This window comes from Doryrhamphus excisus, chromosome 3, assembly GCF_030265055.1.
Source record: "Doryrhamphus excisus isolate RoL2022-K1 chromosome 3, RoL_Dexc_1.0, whole genome shotgun sequence".
Lineage (NCBI taxonomy): Eukaryota > Metazoa > Chordata > Actinopteri > Syngnathiformes > Syngnathidae > Doryrhamphus > Doryrhamphus excisus.
Genome location: NC_080468.1, coordinates 15,920,266 through 15,941,966, shown reverse-complemented (window position 1 = coordinate 15,941,966; position 21,701 = coordinate 15,920,266). Strand labels below are relative to the sequence as shown.

Sequence of the window (21,701 nt, the reverse complement as noted above, 5' to 3'; positions counted from 1 at the left end):
TGTGCGACACGAGCCACACTGTGATGCAGCACCAGAGTTTGAAAAATCTCAAGCTACGAAACCCCGCCCACTGAGAACTGCATGTAATGACGTTATATACTTAGACGCCAAAGAGGACATCAATCAAGCGGGTGTGACATGCATGTCATTTTATTGCTTTAAAGACCGCAGGACAGGAAATAACACCTGAGCTAGAGAAGATATTGTTTTTGTTGTTTTTTTTGTAAGTTGAACTGCAGCACATGTACACACTTTTACTGTAACACAAACTAGAACGCACAAAAAAAACAATTAGAGCGACACTTGAGCACCGGAACCACAACGTAATGACATTAACGCGCGCGGATCCCATTTAAAAACCTTTCAGCCGGCTAACTAGGAAGCCAAAGTAGTTCTTCTCAATCATATCAATAAACTCCACAATCATCTCGACGACAAGAATATTAAAGATACACAACTCCCGAAGCCGTGAATGCAGCTGGAAGTCGACAACAATCAGGTTTGCGCATTTGGAAGTGAGCCCTGAAAGAAGTATTCTTGGCCTAATAGCTAAATGAAGTAAAATACAACTTTAAGGCATTCAGAAGATGCATTCAAAGACGCTGTGATATGTAGTATTCTACAGTGGTCACTAGGTAACAGTAATACAGTAAACCTCGGATATATCGGATTCAATTGTTCCCACTGGTTTTGTCCGATATAAGCGAAATCTGTTATATGCGTATACCGGAAAATGTCCGTTTTACGCATATATTGGATTTATATCCGGTATATGCGTAAATCGGATTTTATCCGTTATAAAAAGGCACTTCCTTGACTATGTTTCCAATGTACCTGGACGCGCAGGCAACGCTGCAAACGCTGCAAATGACGTCGCATAGCGGCCTGTCACGATTCGGCGAATCGGAGCGCCACGATGCGGCCATCCGATATATGCGAGGGAAATTTCATGGAAATGCATTGGAACAGGACTGGAGATTTTGTCCGAAATAGGCGAAATCCGTTATAAAAAAATCCGATATATGCAATGAATTTTTATTGGAAATGCATTACAGAAAAATCGGTTCTTTTTTATCTGTCCGTTGTGAGCGAATTTCCGATATATCCGAGTCCGATATATCCGAGGTTTACTGTATTACTGTAGTGTTGGGTGAGACACACAAGCACCAGAATCATTCTTCAGAACAACAGTCTTTTATTGCAGGTTCGAAAGCTCTCACAACAGGCATCACGCAGGTGTCTGCGGATGTAACCCACCCCAAGCTAAAACTCCACTTTACAAATTCCAACATTGCCACCGGAACACATTTACTTTACGGCAACACACAAGCATGAGTGGAATTTATGTTTGAAATCTCTTATTATGTCAACCATATTGGATAGTAGGAGCGTTAAGGTGACTATAGGGGTGTTATTTCATGTGTAGAGGGCTCTAATAATAAAACCGCATTCAGAAGGTCGTAAATGGGTTTTCTATGCTCAAAGTATGAAAAGATTAAATTTATAAGTAAGGAATCCAACTTGGCTCTTACTGTATGACAGTCGAGTCTGTAATAAATTACCCATGATTACCCGGGGATTGTCTGTATTATGACTTATAGTCCCACTTAGCACCATAGGACGCAATAGTGAGTTACTGTGGAGGATAGGATGAAAATGGAAAGCCTATTTACTTATAATAATATTTTTTATGGAAATGCAGATGACAAAAACAATAACAACAATAATACTCGACTGTTGAGTTGCAAAAAAAACAAAACTTTATTGTCCAGCTCATGTTCTCGTTGAGATTTTCCCACCTACAATCCTACAAAAAAAAGTGTCTTCTTATCTATTCCACTGCTTTTAATAACCATCTACACATTCAGACTGTGATCATGTGACTTTGATCATGTGACTGAAGCCCAACACATACGGGAGATGATGAGATTGCGCCATTGGCGGGTTCGGATTTGTCATGCTTTGTGTGTTGTCTCGGAAATGGCTAATAGTGCGTCAATGTCCCTTTTGCTGTGTCAGCGCACGTGTGTGTGCACGTGTATTTGTGTGTGTGTGTGTGTAAACCTTTACAAATTAATGTTTTCATCCACATTCACGACACAGTGCTTTGCAAAAAAAAATAAAAACACAAAAACTGACAACACTGAGAGGTTAAATAAAAAAAAAAAAAAAATCCGGTATTTAAGCTAAATGTCCCTTTTACAATGGCAAAATGTAGGGGTGTCCTTTGGGGGTGTGGGGGGGGCACATGAAGATCCTAAAAAGATCCAATATAGGTCGATATATGCTAATCTATCTGAAGAACGGTGGCGACGAGGCAAATTAGCGTCACACTTGTTTTCATTTTTACCATATGCCGGGGCCGCACTTTGGACACCCCATGGTCTAACTGTGTCGAAGCACAAAAGGGAGCGGTGTATATTGCTGCAAATATAATAATAATACTGACATGCTTTGTTGGATGGGGTTCCAGTTAACACGATGGCGCCCCCTTCTGGGAGCCAATGGTCCTACATTCTCTTTAATGTCCAAAGTCTCTGCTTCTGCTTCACATTCAGCAGAGGTCGTCTTGAGTCGAGAGAAGAACGCATGCGCCAGAGAGGAGAATTATTATTAATAATGCTAATAATAAATGTGATTGCAGATCACAGTAGCCCCTGACTGATTGGCTGGTAGTATTGAAGGAGCGTTAGTTCAACCTAATAGGTAATCATGTCACGGTAATAAATAAAAACCGGGAAAAAGAAAAAAATATACAGTATATATAAAAGTCTCCAAGGTGAAAACGTGGTGAAAACGTGGAGTAGAAGGTGAGGAGGCGGGGGGGCGTAGGTTCCCTGTTCAGCCATATCCAGCGATGCAGCACTGATTCATAAGAAGTGCTTGTACGATTTTTTGTGTGTGTGTGTGTGTTTGCGCAATTGCTACACAATGAGGGGTCCGCGGCGGGGCTGTTTGGGACTCTCCTGGTTTTCGACCCCATGTTCCTCCCGAGTGCTGGTGGAGGTGTGGTGGTGGTGGTGGTTGTTGTGGTGGTGGGGCGGCTCCAGAACGGGCCTGTAGCCCCCCAGGTACATCAGACCTGAAGGAGGGACGACAGAAACACAAGATAGATATGCGTAACTATATTGTATATTATTACTGAAGACATTTATTACAACAGGGGTGTCCAAATTGCGGCTGGAAGCTTGCATTGTATATATTATTAAAAAAATAAAATTAATTATTAATGACAAATATGATTAGTTTTTCCACTTGCTTACACGTTTGAAAAATGTTTGGACACCCTTGCCTTAGGTCGTCTCCTACATGGACAAAAGTCTAGGGACACACTGATCAATGAACTGATCAATTAATCGGCGACCACACCTCATGTAACTTTGATATTGTTCATTTACTCTCTTAGTTACAAAACTATTTATTTTAAATATTATTTTCATGTAGAATGTTTATATATTTTTTTACATGATTTAAATTCAATATATCTATGTAAATTAAGATTAGATACACATGTAAGATAAGATACATAAAATACACTGTATATTAAAGTGTACACTGTATATTAAAGCAAATTTGTTGCAATCTTAGATATTAAAATATATTTAAATGTAATAATGAAATGTAATAATGTAATAATGAAATATCATCCATCCATTTTCTATGCCGCTTATCCTCACCAGGGTGGCGGGGGTATGCTGGAGCCTATCCCAGCTGACTTTGGGCGAGAGGCGCCAGCCAGTAGCAGGGCACATATAGACAAATAACCATTCACTTATATATTTTTAATGTATACTATACATTTTCATATATAGAAAATATATTTGAGACATAGAATTTAAATATTTAAATAATAATAGTTTAAACAATAGATGTTTACATTGAAATGTAAAGGAAATTGTGAAATATAATCTTTAAATGTATTCATTTAAATATATATATATATATATATATATATATATTACATATATTGATTGAAATATTTAAATAATACTATTTAGTGTTACTAATGTTTAAATTGCATATGTAATTGTATAAATTTCAATATATAAACAATATATTAATTTAGATAATTTACATAATAATACATATTTAAGTGTAATATTACTGAAAGATTTAAATATACGGTAAATATAATTTAAATATTTAAATAATAGTTTCAACAATAGATGTTTACATTGAAATGTTAAAAAAAATGGTGAAATATAATCTTTAAATTTATTCATTTAAATATAAATATTACATATATTGATTTAAATATTTAAATAATACTATTTAAATAGTGTTAAATTGCATATGTAATTATATAAATTTCAATTTATAAACAATATATTAATTTAGATAATTTACATATGTAATAATACATATTTAAATGTAATATTACTGAAACAGATTTAAATAATATATAATAATAATAAAATATATAATATTTATATATAATAATAATAATAAAAATGTAAATATTTGAATACAAATATCTAAAAATTAAGAACATTCTAAAAAAAGTATTACTATTATAAATGTAATATTGTTGTCATTATCCGCCCTTCCAATGGTACTTGAACTTTTTAACTATATGCTGTGTTTACAATACGCAAGACGAGGTCCATAAAGTTCATAAAGAAGCACATGAAATCCCCTTTAGGATGAAGTGCAGGCGTTCAGACACAGAAAAGCTACGACTAAAACAGCCCCCATTGCAGATTTTCGTACATTTTCACTTCCTTGTGTCCCAATACTTGTGTCCATGCGGTCAAAGTGCATAATGCATGAATCCATCCAATCATGTGATCATCCGTCGGTCTACATAGCCAACACTCCATACCTAGTCCTCAATATGTACCGGGCACGACTCCTCATCTTTCCATCCAAAAGCGGGCGGGAAACAGAGGGAAGGGGGGAGGAGAAGACGGGAGGAATACACAGGAAGGAAAGGAGAGATAACAGAAGACTTTTTTTACGACACACGAAGAGAAAAGACACCACGACACTGACCCTTAAAAACGCCACGCGGACGCAACGCAAGAAGAGGATGGAGGAGCTGAAGCTTGTGGAGGAGAACAGGATGGAGGAGATGAGGAATGGAGGAACATGCAAGCACGTAAGGATGGAGAGGGGGGGTGGGGGGTGCACGGCTACTCATGAAAAGCAATGAGGCAGCTCTTGGGGGGTGGGGGAGGGGGGGGGTGAAGAGAAGCTCCAGTCGTTCTTGCTCACATTAGCGTAGCATCCAGCTAATGTCAAGATACCTCATGCAGCCCCCCCCCCCCCCCGGGTTCTGAGTGCCACTCACCGGCGAATCGGCTGTCGGGGGCCTGCTCATTGTCCAAGCCCAAAGAGGGCGTGTCACACAGGCCCTGATTGTTATTGGCCAACTCGGGACACCTGCTCCGCCCACCTGCAAGCGAGGGCAAAGGTCAAACAAGAGCAGCCAGGCAGGCACGGCAGCGGGGGGGTGGGGATGGGGTGGGTGGTTGGTTGGTTGGCTGGCCATGCCGGAGTGAAGCGTTGCGGAATGAGAGCAGGAAGTCGAGGAAACAAAACGCATACTTACTGACACCTACAGGACGGGAGTGGAATTTATTGGCTACTTTTTTTTTGTCACATTTTTTGGCATGTTGAGCATATAGGTGTCGTACTGTATATCTATATTAGTGTCTGGAACAAGCATGCTAGCGTGTGATGACGCTAACGAGGATGATTAAATAAATGATTGGCGGCTCAACACAGGAAATAAACACACACACACACACACACGGAAGCCATCTGGCAGTGCTTGTGCAGCATCCACTTGCCTGTCAGGCACTGAAGGGTCATTTCATGAACTCACTGGAGCACTGTCCCTCGCACGACCCCCCCCCACCCATTCACCCCCCCCTCCCCCACCATCCACCCACCAACCCACCCACACACATACAGACGCACACATACATGCGACATGCTGACAGATGAAAAGGTGACCTTGACATGTTTGCTTCAAGCCGTGCTGTTTTGTTTGTTGGCTCAGTCACAAACACACACACACACACACACACACACACACTATACACACACACTACACACACATACACACACATGCAGGGACATAGACGCCATTCAGCATTGCAGACAATGAGCAACCAAAGTCGAGCTGTACTTAATATGCATGGAGGGAATACGCACAAAGGAAGTGTAACACGTGCAAATGCTAGCTATGTCGCTACGTAGCTGTATGTGCAGTCATATGGACGTTTATGGCTGCTAGCGTTTATTATTTGGAATTATTATGACTGCACATATAATGAGCTGGAGGTTGTTTGGGCAATATCGGCAGTGATTTCCAGGGGGCGCCAAAAAATTGTGACAAAATTCATCTTCCGTCTACAGCAGGGGTCTCAAACCCGCAGCCCGTGGGCTAACACCAGTTTGACGCCTCCGCCTTGATATTAAATTTTAATGTTAGTGCGGCCCGCGCAGGTTTGATATGGATACTGTACTGTATCATGTACCCAGAAATGACAGCTTCAATTGTTTATTTATTTTTTCATCTTATTTTGTGTAGAAAAAAAAACATGCTAGGTTAATTAGCGACTCCAAATTGTCCATAGGTATGAATGTGAGTGTGAATGGTTGTTTGTCTATATGTGCCCTGTGATTGGCTGGCCACCAGTCCAGGGTGTACCTGATACACGTTTGTATCAGGTGCACCTTTTGGGTGTTAAGTTGCTATGTGATGAATTTAGTGCCGTTGGTAGTGACGACATCATAACTGTCACTGTACACTGGTATATTTGCACATTTACACATTTGGCACCTAGACCTCACAGCTAGGAGACCCGAGTTCAATTCCACCCTCGGCCATCTCTGTGTGGAGTTTGCATGTTCTCCCCGTGCATGCGTGGGTTTTCTCCAGGTACTTTGGTTTCTTCCCACATTCCAAAAACATGCTAGGTTAATTAGCGACTCCAAATTGTCCATAGGTATGAATGTGAGTGTGAATGGTTGTTTGTCTATATGTGACCTGTGATTGGCTGGCTGGTTGCCGGAAAACAGCTGGGATAGGCTCCAGCACCCCCTCCGCGACCCTCGTGAGGATAAGCGGTAGAAAATGAATGAATTAATAAAATTTCCCTTCAATGCGTAACACGGCGAAATGCCTCTTTTTACTTTCTGGTAAAAACATATAAATACGTCTATGGAGGAAAAAAGGAAGAAGAAAAGGAAGCAAGAGAGCAAAGGCCAAAGTTGATATTAATACTATTTTTGTCACCTATCTAAAAAAGCTTGAAATAGACATCATTACAAAATATCAAATTGGCATTTTTCACTTTGTGGCCCCCCATGGAAAAGGTTTGGACACCCCTGATGCAAAATGTCACTGTGACAGTTACCTTTGCCGTTAGACGAGGAGGAGCGGTCCTCTTCTGTGACATCATTCCCCTGAGGAAGACGAGTGAAAATCAGAGTCAATGGAAAGCGTGTATGCAGCAATGATGTCAACGTGGTCACATGATCACCTCCGAGTCCTGCTCCTCCACAACCACGGAGTAGTTCAGATCCGTGGGCTCCTAAGAATCAAAGCAAAGAGCGTCAGGAATAAAGTCCCGTCGGGAGATTTTTCCAAACGTCTTACCCCTTCCAGCTGCGAGGGTCCTCGGCTCTCCATGGGGGCGTCCCGGTTCTCCTCCTCGCCGTCCTCCGCGTCAGCCCCCTGGCCGCCCCCGGGCTCGGCTTCCGCCCCGGCCAGGTAGGACCCTGACATGGAGGACATGGTGTCAGTGCTGATGTGGGAGTGCTGCGAGTGGGACGACGCCATGGACATCACTGACTGGGCCAGGCTGCTGCTCACTGGGTCTGGCGGACACACGGAGACACACATCAGCGTCCCTTCACAGCCGCCCGACGCCCGATTTTTTTTTTTTTAAAGAATCATAGACTGATTGCTCATGTGGTCCAAAAGTCCTCCCTGCAGCTTTTCCATTAAGTCCAGCAGTGCCGACGGAGAATGCCGAGGCACCGGCTCATCATTTATTCATGTTAAAATGCCCGATAAACCACATTGGGGGTGGGGGTGTGCGGGGGGCTCCATTTTCAGCATTTTATTTACATTTCAGCAACACTGGATGCAAGTTGAGCTCCACATTCAAAATGGTTGCTGGAACCGGAAACCGGAACACAGATCCTGCTTCCTTACGCGGTATTTGCAGAGATAAGATAAGTGCGTGTTACCTTCGGGGGACGTGATAGTGGAGGACAGCGGAGTTCCAGTGCACGGCGACTGGTCGATGGCTCCAGACGAGGAGAGCGTCAGGTTTTCGCTGTCTGGGGTGACGCCGCACTGTAATAAAACAAGAGGAGGAGGCGTTCAAGAACCACTCTGTCCCTTTTTTTTTTAAAAAAACTTATAAACGCCTACGTACTTCCTGCGCGTCCACGGCAAGTTTGTGGCGGCAAGGGTCCAGTTCGCTGCAAGACTTCTCGTCCTCCTCCTCGGGAAGCACTGAGGAATTCTGGGAAAGGGACCTAAAGTGTGCATTGACATACGGAGCTTAATTGACAGACACAAGTGACTAGCATTTGACACAAATTAATACATGTTAGATTATTGCAAATGTTGATCCGAAATCAAAAGAGAAGGCTGTATACTCGTTAAACTCGCGCGTAAAAGAGCAGCCTAGCATAATCGAGGTTGAAAACGCTGACTAAACTAAACCAGGAACTGAACCATTCTTACTTGGAGCCGCTTTTCTTGAGTTTGATTCCCTGACTCGAGTTGGAGTGATCCAGAGGGGAGACGGAGCGGGCGGGTGCCGGGTGGGCTTCATTATTACTGTAAGGCGGCAGCGCTCCCGACACGTGGCTGGGGCCGGAGTGGAGGGGCGGCGCCACGGAGGAGGTGGCGAGCGGACCGTTGAGCGCCTCCAGCAGGGACACGGCCTCGTAGCCCGGCGGGATGTGCTCGGACGCCTGCGAAGAAGTTACGCGGCAGGCGTCACGCAAAAATACGAGGACGCTAAAGATGGCGTCTCAGTACCGAGTGCTCCTCCGAGTCCGACGTCTGTGAGGTGATGACGGGGTTAAAGGTGGTCGGCGTCAAGGGGCTGAGTTTCTTCCTCATGGCTCGGATCTGCAGCAGAGCTCTGAAGGCTAAAAAAAAAAAAAGACGACAAAAGATGATTGGAAGTCGGCCATTACGTGTGTGTGTGTGTCGGGGATGGGGGGCGGGGACTCACGCAGCCTGCAGATGGGGCAGCAGTTGGCCTGGTAGCGCAGCGTGTCGGCGCAGGCGTTGCAGAGACACAGGTGTCTGCACGGCAGGATGAGCGTGTCGCGCACGTCCGACAAACACACCACGCACTCGGCGCTGTTGTCGCTGATCTCGTCGTCGGCCACCTGAAAGACGCCAGATTGCCCGTCGGCCAACGTTTGACGAAACGTGGCGTCATCTGGTGCTCACCTTTGATTCTTGGCTGTTGTACTTGTTCTCGATGCCGTAGATCTCCTGCAGGAGGTAACTCACACCGTCCACCTGGGGAACCCAAGAAGGAGCCGTTCATTCAGTACACTTCAATAAGTATATTAAGTACACTGTACTCAGTTCCTTAGGGTGCCAAATCCACTGGTGGTGTTGCGTACTTAGTGGAAATGATGATTCCAATAGACTAATATGAGCCTTAATATCAGCCTTAGAGTTGAAATATTAAATAATTAAAAATTAAAAATATTAAAAATAGTTATTTTTTAAAGTCAGAATATTATAAGGAACAAACAAAAAAGTTTGGATTTTGGGGGAAAATTAAGTCGGGGGAAATGAGTATTAAATAAAATAACATGGGAATGAAGTAAAAAAAAAACAGCAAAAATGGAAAACGTAAGCAGTAATTTTACCAAAGAATAGCGCTTTTTACAAGAATAATCTCATCAAATAATGTTATTGTAGTAGCATAGAGTTGAAATATTAAAGAAAAAAATAGTTATTTTTTAAAGTCAGAATATTATGATATAATATTATGAACAAAAAAGATTGGATTTTTGGAAAAATTAATTGGGGGAAATGTTATGAGAATTAAAAAAAAAAATAACCCAGGAATGAAGTTAAGGAAGTTGAAAGTTGAAGTAAAAAAAACAGCAAAAATGGAAAACGTAAGCAGTAATTTTACCAAAGAATAGCGTTTTTTACAAGAATAATCTCATCAAATAATGTTATTGTAGTAGCATAGAGTTGAAAAATTAAAGAAAAAAATAGTTATTTTTTAAAGTAAGAATATTATGAGGAACAAACAAAAAAGTTTTGGGGAAAAATTAATTGGGGGAAATGTTATGAGAATTAAGTAAAAATTACATGGGAATGAAGTTAAGGCAGTTGAAAGTTGAAGTAAAAAAAACTGCAAAAATAGAAACGATAGCAGTTTTTTTAATTTTAATTTTAATTTTAATTTTAATTTTAATTTTAATTTTAATTTTAATTTTAATTTTAATTTTAATTTTAATTTTAATTTTAATTTTAATTTTAATTTTAATTTTAATTTTAATTTTAATTTTAATTTTAATTTTAATTTTAAGAAAAAATTAGGTTGGAGGAAATGTTATGAGAATTAAGTAAAAATAACATAGTAATGAAGTTGAAAGTTGAAGTTAAAAAAACCCAGCAAAAATGGAAAAGCTAGCATTAATTTTACCAAAGAATATCACTTTTACGAGAATAATCTAGTCAAATAATGTTATTGTAGTAGCATAGAGTTGAAATATTTAAATTCATATTAAACAATATGTCATTCAGGATGGTTAGGCGTTACGGTACTGACCACTTGTTTCTGCTTCAGAGGCTTCACGCAGTAGCTGCCGTCCATGTGCTGCCAAGAAAACAACCGTTAGTAAGTAAAAACAAAGTCAAACGTATTTATTATTATATTATTATTATTATTTATAAGCACCTTTCACAGACTAAAAGTCACAAAGTGCTTCACAATCAAATTTATTCATTCATTCATTTTCTACCGCTTTTCCTCATGAGGGTCACGGGGGTGCTGGAGCCTATCCCAGCTGTCCTCGGGCGAGAGGCGGGGTACACCCTGGACTGGTGGCTAGCCAATCACAGGGCACATATAGACAAACAACCATTCACACTCACATTCATACCTATGGACAATTTGGAGTCGCTAATTAACCTAGCATGTTTTTGGAATGTGGGAGGAAACCGGAGTACCCGGAGAAAACCCACGCATGCACGGGGAGAACATGCTAACTCCACACAGAGATAGCCGAGGGTGGGATTGAACTTGGGTCTCCTAGCTGTGAGGTCTGTGCACTAAACACTCGACCACCGTGCCGCCAATTTTTTTAAATTTAATTTAATTATGTAAATTTAACAATAACACTTCAGATTTTGGACATTTTTGATTCCAAAAAGAATTAAAAAAAAATATATATATATATATATAAAACCTTTACCTTCTCAAACGTGGCCAGCAGAATGTGAGAGTGGCCCAAATGTTCTGCGAAGAGAGAAGAACGTTTAGCTGCAGGACGTCAGCGTCGGGCGTCAGATAAGAACTCACCGTCGCCCTCGTCCACCACGGCCTGCACCACCATGGGGAAAACCTCCTTGTCCATGTCGAAGAGCAGCTAAGAAGAAGGTGGAGATAGGACGACATCAGCGACGGCGTGGCGACGGCGGAGGAACAGTGGCGCTCCATCTTACCTCCTCGTCGGCCCACTCGCTGAGGTTGACGGTGTGTGACGGCAGGCAGAACTGCTGGCTGACGCCCCGTTTGAAGTGCACCGTCTCCGACTGCAGGGAGCTGTCCTGGGGCAGGTAGCTGCGGGAAGCGCAGGAGACGGGGGGGGTCAAACCTTAACACTCGCAACACCGCCAATTTTGCAAATGTCCACCCAAAAAAAAAAAACCTACACCGGCACTCCGTTGTGGAACTCCTCCACGGCCTGGTAGTAGATGGTGATGGCCACCTGGGTGTCCGAGTCGAAGGTGAATTCCACGTTGTAGCAGGCCCTTTGTTTGCCCGCCGCGTCGTCGCCGGGTAGCTTCAGGTCCTCGCTGCACCTGTGTGTGTGGGGGGGGTGTGGTGGAGTCAGACACTGTTGGTGGATCAGCAAGAAAGGGGGGGTTGTGTTACACGCGTACCGTACAAGCCGCAGTGTGTCCTTGCGGATGTTTATAAGGCTTCGTAACGTCTTCACCGGTTCCTGAGGCGGAGGGGCTGCATATGGGAACTGAAAGCAAAAAAAAAAAGGGGGGAGGGGGTGAAAAATGTGAAGTCAAATACACAGCAACATTCCTCTCGTCAGTGCCGGGAATTGACAGGCAGCCGCTCCTGGTTTAGCCTTTTCACTGGTCAGCACTCGTGCAGCCGTGCTGATGCCGAGCAAAAAAGCTCCCTTTACCGCACGGGGGGAGGGGGGTCGGGGGTCCCACACTAAAACACTCTTTTCAGTGTGGCCTTAACCCTTCATCTTTTTTATTTTATTATTAGAATATGACAAGCGGGACGGCACGGTGGGCGAGTGGTTAGCGCGCAGACCTCACAGCAAGGAGACCAGGGTTCAATTCCACCATCAGCCATCTCTGTGTGGAGTTTGCATGTTCTCCCCGTGCATGCGTGGGTTTTTTCCCGGGTACTCCGGTTTCCTCCCACATTCCAAAAAAACATGCTAGGTTAATTAGCGACTCCAAATTGTCCATCGGTATGAATGTGAGTGTGAATGGTTGTTTGTCTATATGTGCCCTGTGATTGGCTGGCCACCAGTCCAGGGTGTACCTGATACATGTTTGTATCAGGTACACCTTTTGGGTGTTAAGTTGCTATGTGATGAATTTAGTGCTGTTAGTAGTGATGACATCATAACTGTCACTGTACACTGGTATATTTGCACATTTACAAATTTGGCACCTAGACCTTACAGCTAGGAGACCAGGGTTCGATTCCACCCTCGGCCATCTCTGTGTGGAATTAGCATGTTCTCCCCATGCATGCGTGGATTTTCTACGGGTACTCCGGTTTCCTCCCACATTCCAAAAACATGATAGGTTAATTAGCGACTCCAAATTGTCCATAGGTATAAATATGAGTGTGAATGGTTGTTTGTCTATATGTGCCCTGTGATTGGCCGGCCACCAGTCCAGGGTGTACCCCGCCTCTCGCCCGAAGACAGCTGGGATAGGCTCCAGCACCCCATGCGACCCTCGTGAGGAAAAGCGGTAGAAAATGAATGAATGAATAAATAAATATGACAAGCGTCCTAATCTACAGCCGACGCCCCACCCGGCTTTAGGATCAAACATCCATTCCTTCAATCGATAACCTTCCACCGGTATTGTGTTTCCCTTCTCTTCTATTCCAAGACACAAGCTGCTGACTGTGCAGGTTTTGCTGTTTTTTTTTGAGGGGGAGAAACATGCAGGATGTGGTGGAGTTCATGCCACTCCAGAAGTTGAGTTACTCGTGTATGTACGACTCGGCGGGAGTCCCGTCGGTAAAGCACACAAACAAACACGGCGACCCTGAAAAGAAGCTTTCATTTCGCCAACAGTGGAGGTCTTTTTTAGAAACGTCACACCGCTGGACTCGTTTTCCTTTATAAAAACACAAGTCAGCGACATACAGAAGGCTTCTTAGATCTCACATCAAGACATCGTCGCAAGTGCAAAAAAAAAAGTGAGGGCTGTTTAAACTTCAAAATAAAGCAAAAGGGAGAAATGTAACAGGGAAAAGTTGAAATGGTTGATTCATAATAAGTACTGATAATAAAAAAAATGTCCGGATGTGTCAGCCAAGCTAAAAGTGAGTCATTCGTTCATTCATTCATTCATTTTCTACCGCTTATCCTCACACAAGGGTTGCGGGGGTGCTGGAGCCTATCCCAGCTGAGAAGGTAAAGGTTTTATATACATTTCTTTTTTGGAATTTTATTTTTTATTTATATTTTTATATTTTAAGTTTTTATTATTTATATTTTTATATTTTAAGTTTTTATTATTTATATTTTTATTTATATTTTATATTTTAAGTTTTTATTATTTATATTTTTATTCATATTTTTATATATTTATTATTCATATTTTATTTATTATTTACTTTTTTTTTAAATCAAAAATGTAAAAAAAAGTTATATTTTTTACTTTTTGTAAAAAAAAAAAAGTAAAAATTTACAAAAAATGTAAATTGTGACATTTACATTATTCAATTAAATGAATACATCATTCATTCATTTTCTACCGCTTATCCTCACAAAGCCTGCTGGAACCTATCCCAGCTGAGAAGGTAAAGGTTTTATATATATTTATTTTGTAAGTTTTTATTATTTATATTTTTATTTATATTTTTATATTTTAAGTTTTTATTATTTATATTTTTATATTTTAAGTTTTTATTATTTATATTTTTATTTATATTTTATATTTTAAGTTTTTATTATTTATATTTTTATTCATATTTTTATATATTTATTATTCATATTTTATTTATTATTTACTTTTTGATTTTTTAAATCAAAAAATGTAAAAAAAGGTTATATTGTTACATTTACGTTATTAAATTAAATGAATACATCATTCATTCATTTTCTACCGCTTATCCTCACGACGGTCACATGCGTGCTGGAGTCTATCCCAGCTGTCTTCGGGCAAGAGGCTGGGTACACCCTGGACTGGTGGCCAGCCAATCACAGGGCACATATAGACAAACAACCATTCACACTCACATTCATACCTATGGACAATTTGGAGTCGCTAATTAACCTAGCATGTTTTTGGAATGTGGGAGGAAACCGGAGTACCCGGAAAAAAACCCACGCATGCACGGGGAGAACATGCTAACTCCACACAGAGATAGCTGAGGGTGGAATCAAACACGGGTCTCCTAGCTGTGAGGTCAAACAACAGTTAAATTACATTGACTATTATTATTATTTCATTCAACATCCAATACTAATGCAGCCTTGCTTGACCTTTAACTAACTGACAAAATTTGAGGAAATATTGTTGTCACGGTGACCAAGTGGTTAACATGTAGGTCACACAGTCAGGAGAGGGGGAAGACTCGGGTTCGATTCTCCGTTTGCGCTTGCGTGGGTTTTCTGCAGGTACTCCGGTTTCCTCACACATTCCAAAAACATGCATGTTAGCTTCGCCCCAAGACAGCTGGGATAGGCTCCAGCATACCCGCGACCCCGTGAGGATAAGCGGCATAGAAAATTGATGGATGGATGTAAAAATTAGCCACATTAAATTGACCGTTATTGAAAAGAAACCCCCATAATGTAATTGTTAAAGTCTCCATCATTTATTCATTAACTACCATTTTAGCAAGAGAAATCAGATTTCCACGGAAAGGGATTCTAACCCATGTTTTAGCTTTTTTTCCCCCAACATGACAAACATAATTGCTGCTATAAATGCAGCCTGTCCGTGCTCATATTTGTAGGAGCGCCAGCACACAATAACTCAAGCTGCTTTTATGATTTTACTGCACCATCTGCCACCAAGCGTTATGTAATGCTGCTCGAGCTTATTCAAGCGCTCGTTCCAAGAGAGAGTCGTGGGGGGGGGGAGAAAAAATTCAAAATTCCGAGCCCACGAGGCGGATTAAAACACCCACATAATCGGGAGAAAAAACGCCACTGCTAATTTTAGCCCGGGTCTAGACATAAAGGGTTGTAAGGCTGAGATTAACAGGCCGCCGTTTCCACTTCAAAACGCTCTTTTTCCGCTCGCCGGCTCATCCTTCGGGTTTTCGTGATCAGCCGGCATGAAAACGAAAACTCCTCGTAGCTTGGCAGCCGTCTCTCCTTTTCATTTTTAATTACTTTGACAGCGTGACGAGCTTCCATCAGAGTGTGAAGGCCTGCTAAACGCTGCCGCGGGTTGCCGTCGGGTGCTGCCTGCATGAGGAGGAGGCTGGGGTTTGAACGCAGCGCCACGGAATAATCCACATGATCGCTGTCCAGTCAGAAGACACACTCAAAAACGTTATGGTAATATATAATCTATAATCTAATAACCAATGTCAAATTATGTATCACTGATGTTACTGTAATGTGGGCTGAGACACACAAGCACCAGACTTGATCGCCTGGGACAACATGCAACAAGGCTACTGCTGCAGCCGTAAGATAAAACTCGCCTCTGAACCCTCTAATGTCACTTCCTGTCTGCAGAAAAAGCGCGACATGACTTGCATTTCCGTGTTGACGGAAGCTAACGTTGCTGCTATGTGATCGCTAGTGATGAGCGATACCATTGATTTCATTTCCGAGCTGATACTAGGTCAAAATTTCGACCTGTATGGGCGATATCAATCCGATTCAAATGCAAATTCACCTAATATGGATTGGTACATGGTTGGCACGCAGACCTCACAGCTAGGAGACCAGAGTTCAATCCCACCCTCGGCCATCTCTGTGTGGAGTTTGCATGTTCTCCGCCGTGCATGCGTGGGTTTTCTCCGGGTACTCCGGTTTCCTCCCACATTCCAAAAACATGCTAGGTTAATTAGCGACTCCAAATTGTCCATAGGTATGAATGTGAGTGTGAATGGTTGTTTGCCTATATGTGCCCTGTGATTGGCTGGCCACCAGTCCAGGGTGTACCTGATACATGTTTGTATCAGGTGCACCTTTTGGGTGTTAAGTTGCTATGTGATGAATTTAGTGCTGTTAGTAGTGACAACATCATAACTGTCACTGTACACTGGTATATTTGCACATTTACACATTTGGCACCGAGACCTCACAGCTAGGAGACCCAAGTTCAATTCCGCCCTCGGCCATCTCTGTGTGGAGTTTGCATATTCTCCGCCATGCATGCGTGGGTTTTCTCCGGGTACTCCGGTTTCCTCCCACATTCCAAAAACATGCTAGGTTAATTAGCGACTCCAAATTGTCCATAGGTATGAATGTGAGTGTGAATGGTTGTTTGCCTATATGTGCCCTGTGATTGGCTGGCCACCAGTCCAGGGTGTACCTGATACATGTTAGTATCAGGTGCACCTTTTGGGTGTTAAGTTGCTATGTGATGAATTTAGTGCTGTTCGTCACTGTACACTGGTATATTTGCACATTTACACATTTGGCACCGAGACCTCACAGCTAGGAGACCCAAGTTCAATTCCGCCCTCGGCCATCTCTGTGTGGAGTTTGCATGTTCTCCGCCGTGCATGCGTGGGTTTTCTCCGGGTACTCCAGTTTCCTCCCACATTCCAACAACATGCTAGGCTAGTTAGCGACTCCAAATTGTCCATAGGTATGAATGTGAGTGTGAATGGTTGTTTGTCTATATGTGCCCTGTGATTGGCTGGCCACTAGTCCAAGGTGTACCTGATACATGTTTGTATCAGGTGCACCTTTTGGGTGTTAAGTTGCTATGTGATGAATTTAGTGCTATTCGTCACTGTACATTGGTATATTTGCACATTTACACATTTGGCACCTAGACCTCACAGCTAGGAGACCCGAGTTCAATCCCGCCCTCGGTTATCTCTGTGTGGAGTTTGCATGTTCTCCCCGTGCATGCGTGGGTTTTCTCCAGGTACTCCAGTTTCCTCCCACATTCCAACAACATGCTAGGCTAGTTAGCGACTCCAAATTGTCCATAGGTATGAATGTGAGTGTGAATGGTTGTTTGTCTATATGTGCCCTGTGATTGGCTGGCCGCCAGTCCAAGGTGTACCTGTTTGTATTTTGAAGTGTAAAGGTGACTATAGGGGTGCTATTTTGTGTCTAGAGTTGCATTCATAATGTTAAAAACCATCCATTCATGGTACCAAAAAAAAAACAAAAACCCAAACAGTACCACTGAGACTACTTAAAAACGCTTACCGCTACTGGTCTGGTGCCGAGGAAGTTGAGGTCCGTGTTTTCCCCAAACAGGTACCCTTCCGGGTGGGTTGAGTCAAATTTCTCCCCACCCATGATGAAATGGCTGGCAAAGTAACTTCCTGCGGGTAGAAGAAAACGACAAAATGAATTCCAACAACAGCATATATACATATGTACCTCCACCAAGGCAAACCCGAGGCCAGACCCCCCCCCCCCCCCCCTTGTGGCGTTTCCGTGCTGGCTAGCAAACCGATAAAAAACATGACCTCCTCAGTGGAGGTATTAACCTCCATCATCCCAGGCAAATGACGACAACATTCCTGCGGTGATTAAAGATGATAGATGTGTGCTTAAAGGCCGGGAATTACAGGAAATGACGGTGTGGGGGTGGGGGGGGATTATTATTCCAGGAAGACAAATGAAACCCCGGCGAGGACGAACGAAGGGTCATTGTTGGTCTGCAGCATTTCCATCTATAACAACATGACTAAAAAACACGCTTTGCCGTTTAATCACAGGGGAGGGATGACCACCTGAGAATGTAATTGTAGTCTCTGGTCTTAACAAGACGTATTGGACAGGATGTGGGCGGCGGGATGGGGGGGGGGGGTCGTAGCTGAGATGTTTCACCCACAAGCGATGAGCTAAAAGAACGACCTGCTTTCTCTGCCTTTAAAGAGGCTCTGATACCAGATCCTGCTAACAAGACCTGGGCCTGGCGGATCAGTTTCATTGGCCCACCTTCCCCAACCTGCCAGCACCCAACTTCAGGCAGAAGGGGGACAAACTCGTACACAAAGTCCACATTTGAAGCAGGAATCAACAAAAAAGTCAAGCACTAGATCCAAAAAAATGACACCTGAGATCAGTCGGAGGATCCCATGGGCTGTCCGTCAAGACCCAGGGTGGTCCTGGACCCAAATGAAGGCCCTTACTGCAGTGTAATAACCATCAGACCCCATCTGCGGGAAAAGGCTTCCAAAAACAAAAGAGGGATTCAAAGACCTGGTCTCCTTCAAGTCCACAAAACTGCCCGTTTGGACTTTGGACTCAGGGAGCATCAAACATGGGACATTGAAAGGTGGAAAAAGGTTGGGTTCTCTGATGAGAAAAAAAAAGATGGCTTCCAACGTTACTGGCATGACAAGGAGATCCCACCTGAGATGTTTTATACCCGGCGGTCGATGAGATGCAGATGGGTTCTTCACCAGGACAACGTTGGCTTGACCAAGGACTTCTTCAGGGAGAATAACGTCCCTCTTTTGGACCATCCGATTGACATCCCATAGAGAACATTTGGGGATGGACGGCAAGGGATGTTTCTAAAAGTGGCCATCAGTTCCAGACGGTTGATGCCCTTGGTGGAGACATCTTCACCACTTGGACCAACGTTCCCAATAGCCTCCTGGAAACACTCAACGCCCAAATTCGGACATTTTGTTCTTCTGGTTTGGAGTGTTTTTTTTCTCGTTTTTCAGCAATGGTCTTAAACTTTTGATGAACTGATAAATAAACTAATTTACTTGAATTGTTGTTTTCAATAAATTACTTTTTCAAAGTTTTTGTCTCAATCCCTTTTCTTGAACCTCATTAAGATCCAAACGTGCAAAGAAAGGGTCAATTCTAGTTTTTTTTTCAATTGGTCTGTATGTAGTTTAGCCCCCCCCCCGGCCAATTTCGCTAACAATTTTGCGAGTCCAAAAGTTTGCCCACCCCTGCTGTGGAGGATCTTTAACGTGCTTTTTACAGAGGGTACAATACTTAAAGGCCGTAGAGTGGTCCTGTCTTATAGAGGATCTTTGACTAGCTTTGTTTGTACAGTAAAACAGTATAAAAGATATATCGGATTCAATTGTTCCCACTGGTTTTGTCCGATATAAGCGAAATCCGTTATATGCGTATACCGGAAAATGTCCGTTTTACGCATATATCGGATTTATATCCGGTATATGCGTAAATGGGATTTTATCCGTTATAAAAAGGCACTTCCTTGACTATGTTTCCAATGTACCTGGACGCGCAGGCAACGCTGCAAACGCTGCAAATGACGTCGTATAGCGGCCTGTCACGATTCGGCGAATCGGAGCGCCACGATGCGGCCATCCGATATATGTGAGGGAAATTTCATGGAAATGCATTGGAACGGGACTGGGGATTTTGTCCGAAATAGGCGAAATCCATTATAAAAAATCCGATATATGCAATGAATTTTTATTGGAAATGCATTACAGAAAAATCGGTTCTTTTTTATCTGTCCGTTGTGAGCGAATTTCCGATATATCCGAGTCCGATATATCCGAGGTTTACTGTAGTTAGAATGTCTTTAAAAACAGCAGCATATTGATGATATTCGAGTTGTAATATTGACTTTTTTATGACCATATTAGCCCATTTAGTGAGGTCAACGATATGCCACAATAATAATAATACTGAGATTTCTGAAAATGAGTTCATACTTTGAAAATGAATTTGAAAATAAGGGTCATTCTCCATGGCTGTTGCTATAGCTTGGCTATTGTCACCATTAAGGAAACTACTCAAACGGGAGAATGACGGGAAAGAAATGGCAAAATAGGAAAAAAAACAGGATGTGAATTAGTCGAGTAGGCCTGTCGGACATGATGACTTAGTTCTTTTGCAGTATTCCATCAATGGTCCAATGACTTACATTCGCTTTGTGTATAAGTATAAATTGGCCACATTAACCGGGGGACCGGTACCGGTAAGAGCCGCATCCCAAATAATGCTGATATTTGATTGGCACTGTCGTTAAAACAGATGTAGAGTTTGAAGTGCTGTGCAACTGCACTGCATCAGACTGAAGGGGTGTTTCTCACTGCTGCCAATCAAAAGACTCAACTTAGTACTACTATACCTCTTGGAATGGATCTGTGCCAGTTTGATTAATGCTGTATAGCCAGGGAGTGTATGAATTCGAGTAAATGATTAAATGAAGTCATACTAGTAAGGGATGATTACTCTGTAATATGGCAATAAAATGCAGGTTCCGGGTTTAAATGCCCTGAAGGCCTCACGTTGTTTGGCTATTTTAGTGCAAAACAAATCACCTTAAATAAGCTTTGTAGCGTAGAACCATTACACACACGCACACCGGTCTGACCTGTTGTTGGCGACTTACCAGATTTCGGTGGGTAACGGTACACGGAATTGGACGGAATGTCCACTTCTTCCACGCCTATGTTTTGTCTGCTAGCAAAAGCCCCCATCTCCAGTCAAATATGAACAACAACCATAAAGACCATATGGACACTCAGGGTCGACTTCGTCCCCGCTTGCTTATTTCGGACCATTTAATCCAGCTGGTGCTGCCTTGTCCATTTCTCACCGGGACCGAGCCCCCCGCACCGTGAATGTGTGCGTCCCGGGGATTAGTAGTTGTCCGCTGGTTGTTTATCCAAGCCGGTCAACGGTGGAGCTTGGATCCACCGGGGAGGGGGGGGGGGGGGCGGGATTCCCTTTAAAAACAAACGAGCGCACTCATGTTGCGCCAAAGTCCACCCCCCGATCGCAGCCTGGATTTTGACTTTAAACGCAACCACAGCGTTTAAAGTGAGTCGATACAACCCGGTGATATGATACCGGTCTTAGGTCTCCTCACTCTCCCCCTCTGTGCTCGCTGGATCCTGTCAAAGAGGTCTGTGGATCCCCGTGACGTCACCCGGGCTCAAATCCGGACCTTGGTTTTGGTGCAGTCCGCTCTCTCTCTCTCTCTCTCTCTCCAGCTAGTTAGCAGCTAGCAGAGAGCCACCCCGGCGGGGTGGACCGTGTCATGAATAGAACACACACGGAGACGCAATATGAAAAGGGAAGCTAACAATATTAGCAAGTTACTAGCTATGGGAAAATAACTTATTTACGCGATACTTCGGGGT

The 21,701-nt window shown here is 42.8% G+C and overlaps 1 protein-coding gene across 1 annotated transcript; it reads right to left on the bottom strand.

Annotated features, from left to right (window-relative positions):
* Positions 1 to 1,742: 1,742 nt before the first annotated feature.
* Positions 1,743 to 21,551, bottom strand: rnf157 (ring finger protein 157). The gene is made up of 19 exons (XM_058066808.1): positions 20,948 to 21,551; positions 17,809 to 17,927; positions 12,119 to 12,207; positions 11,888 to 12,037; positions 11,678 to 11,795; positions 11,535 to 11,601; positions 11,428 to 11,471; positions 10,782 to 10,829; positions 9,434 to 9,505; positions 9,210 to 9,369; positions 9,011 to 9,123; positions 8,711 to 8,943; positions 8,397 to 8,499; positions 8,206 to 8,314; positions 7,610 to 7,830; positions 7,494 to 7,544; positions 7,368 to 7,416; positions 5,291 to 5,395; positions 1,743 to 3,082 (listed from the first exon to the last, which is right to left on the bottom strand). The coding sequence occupies exons 1-19, from the start codon at positions 21,033 to 21,035 to the stop codon at positions 2,925 to 2,927; spliced, it is 2,097 nt and encodes a 698-aa protein (XP_057922791.1). The 5' UTR covers positions 21,036 to 21,551; the 3' UTR covers positions 1,743 to 2,924.
* Positions 21,552 to 21,701: the final 150 nt, after the last annotated feature.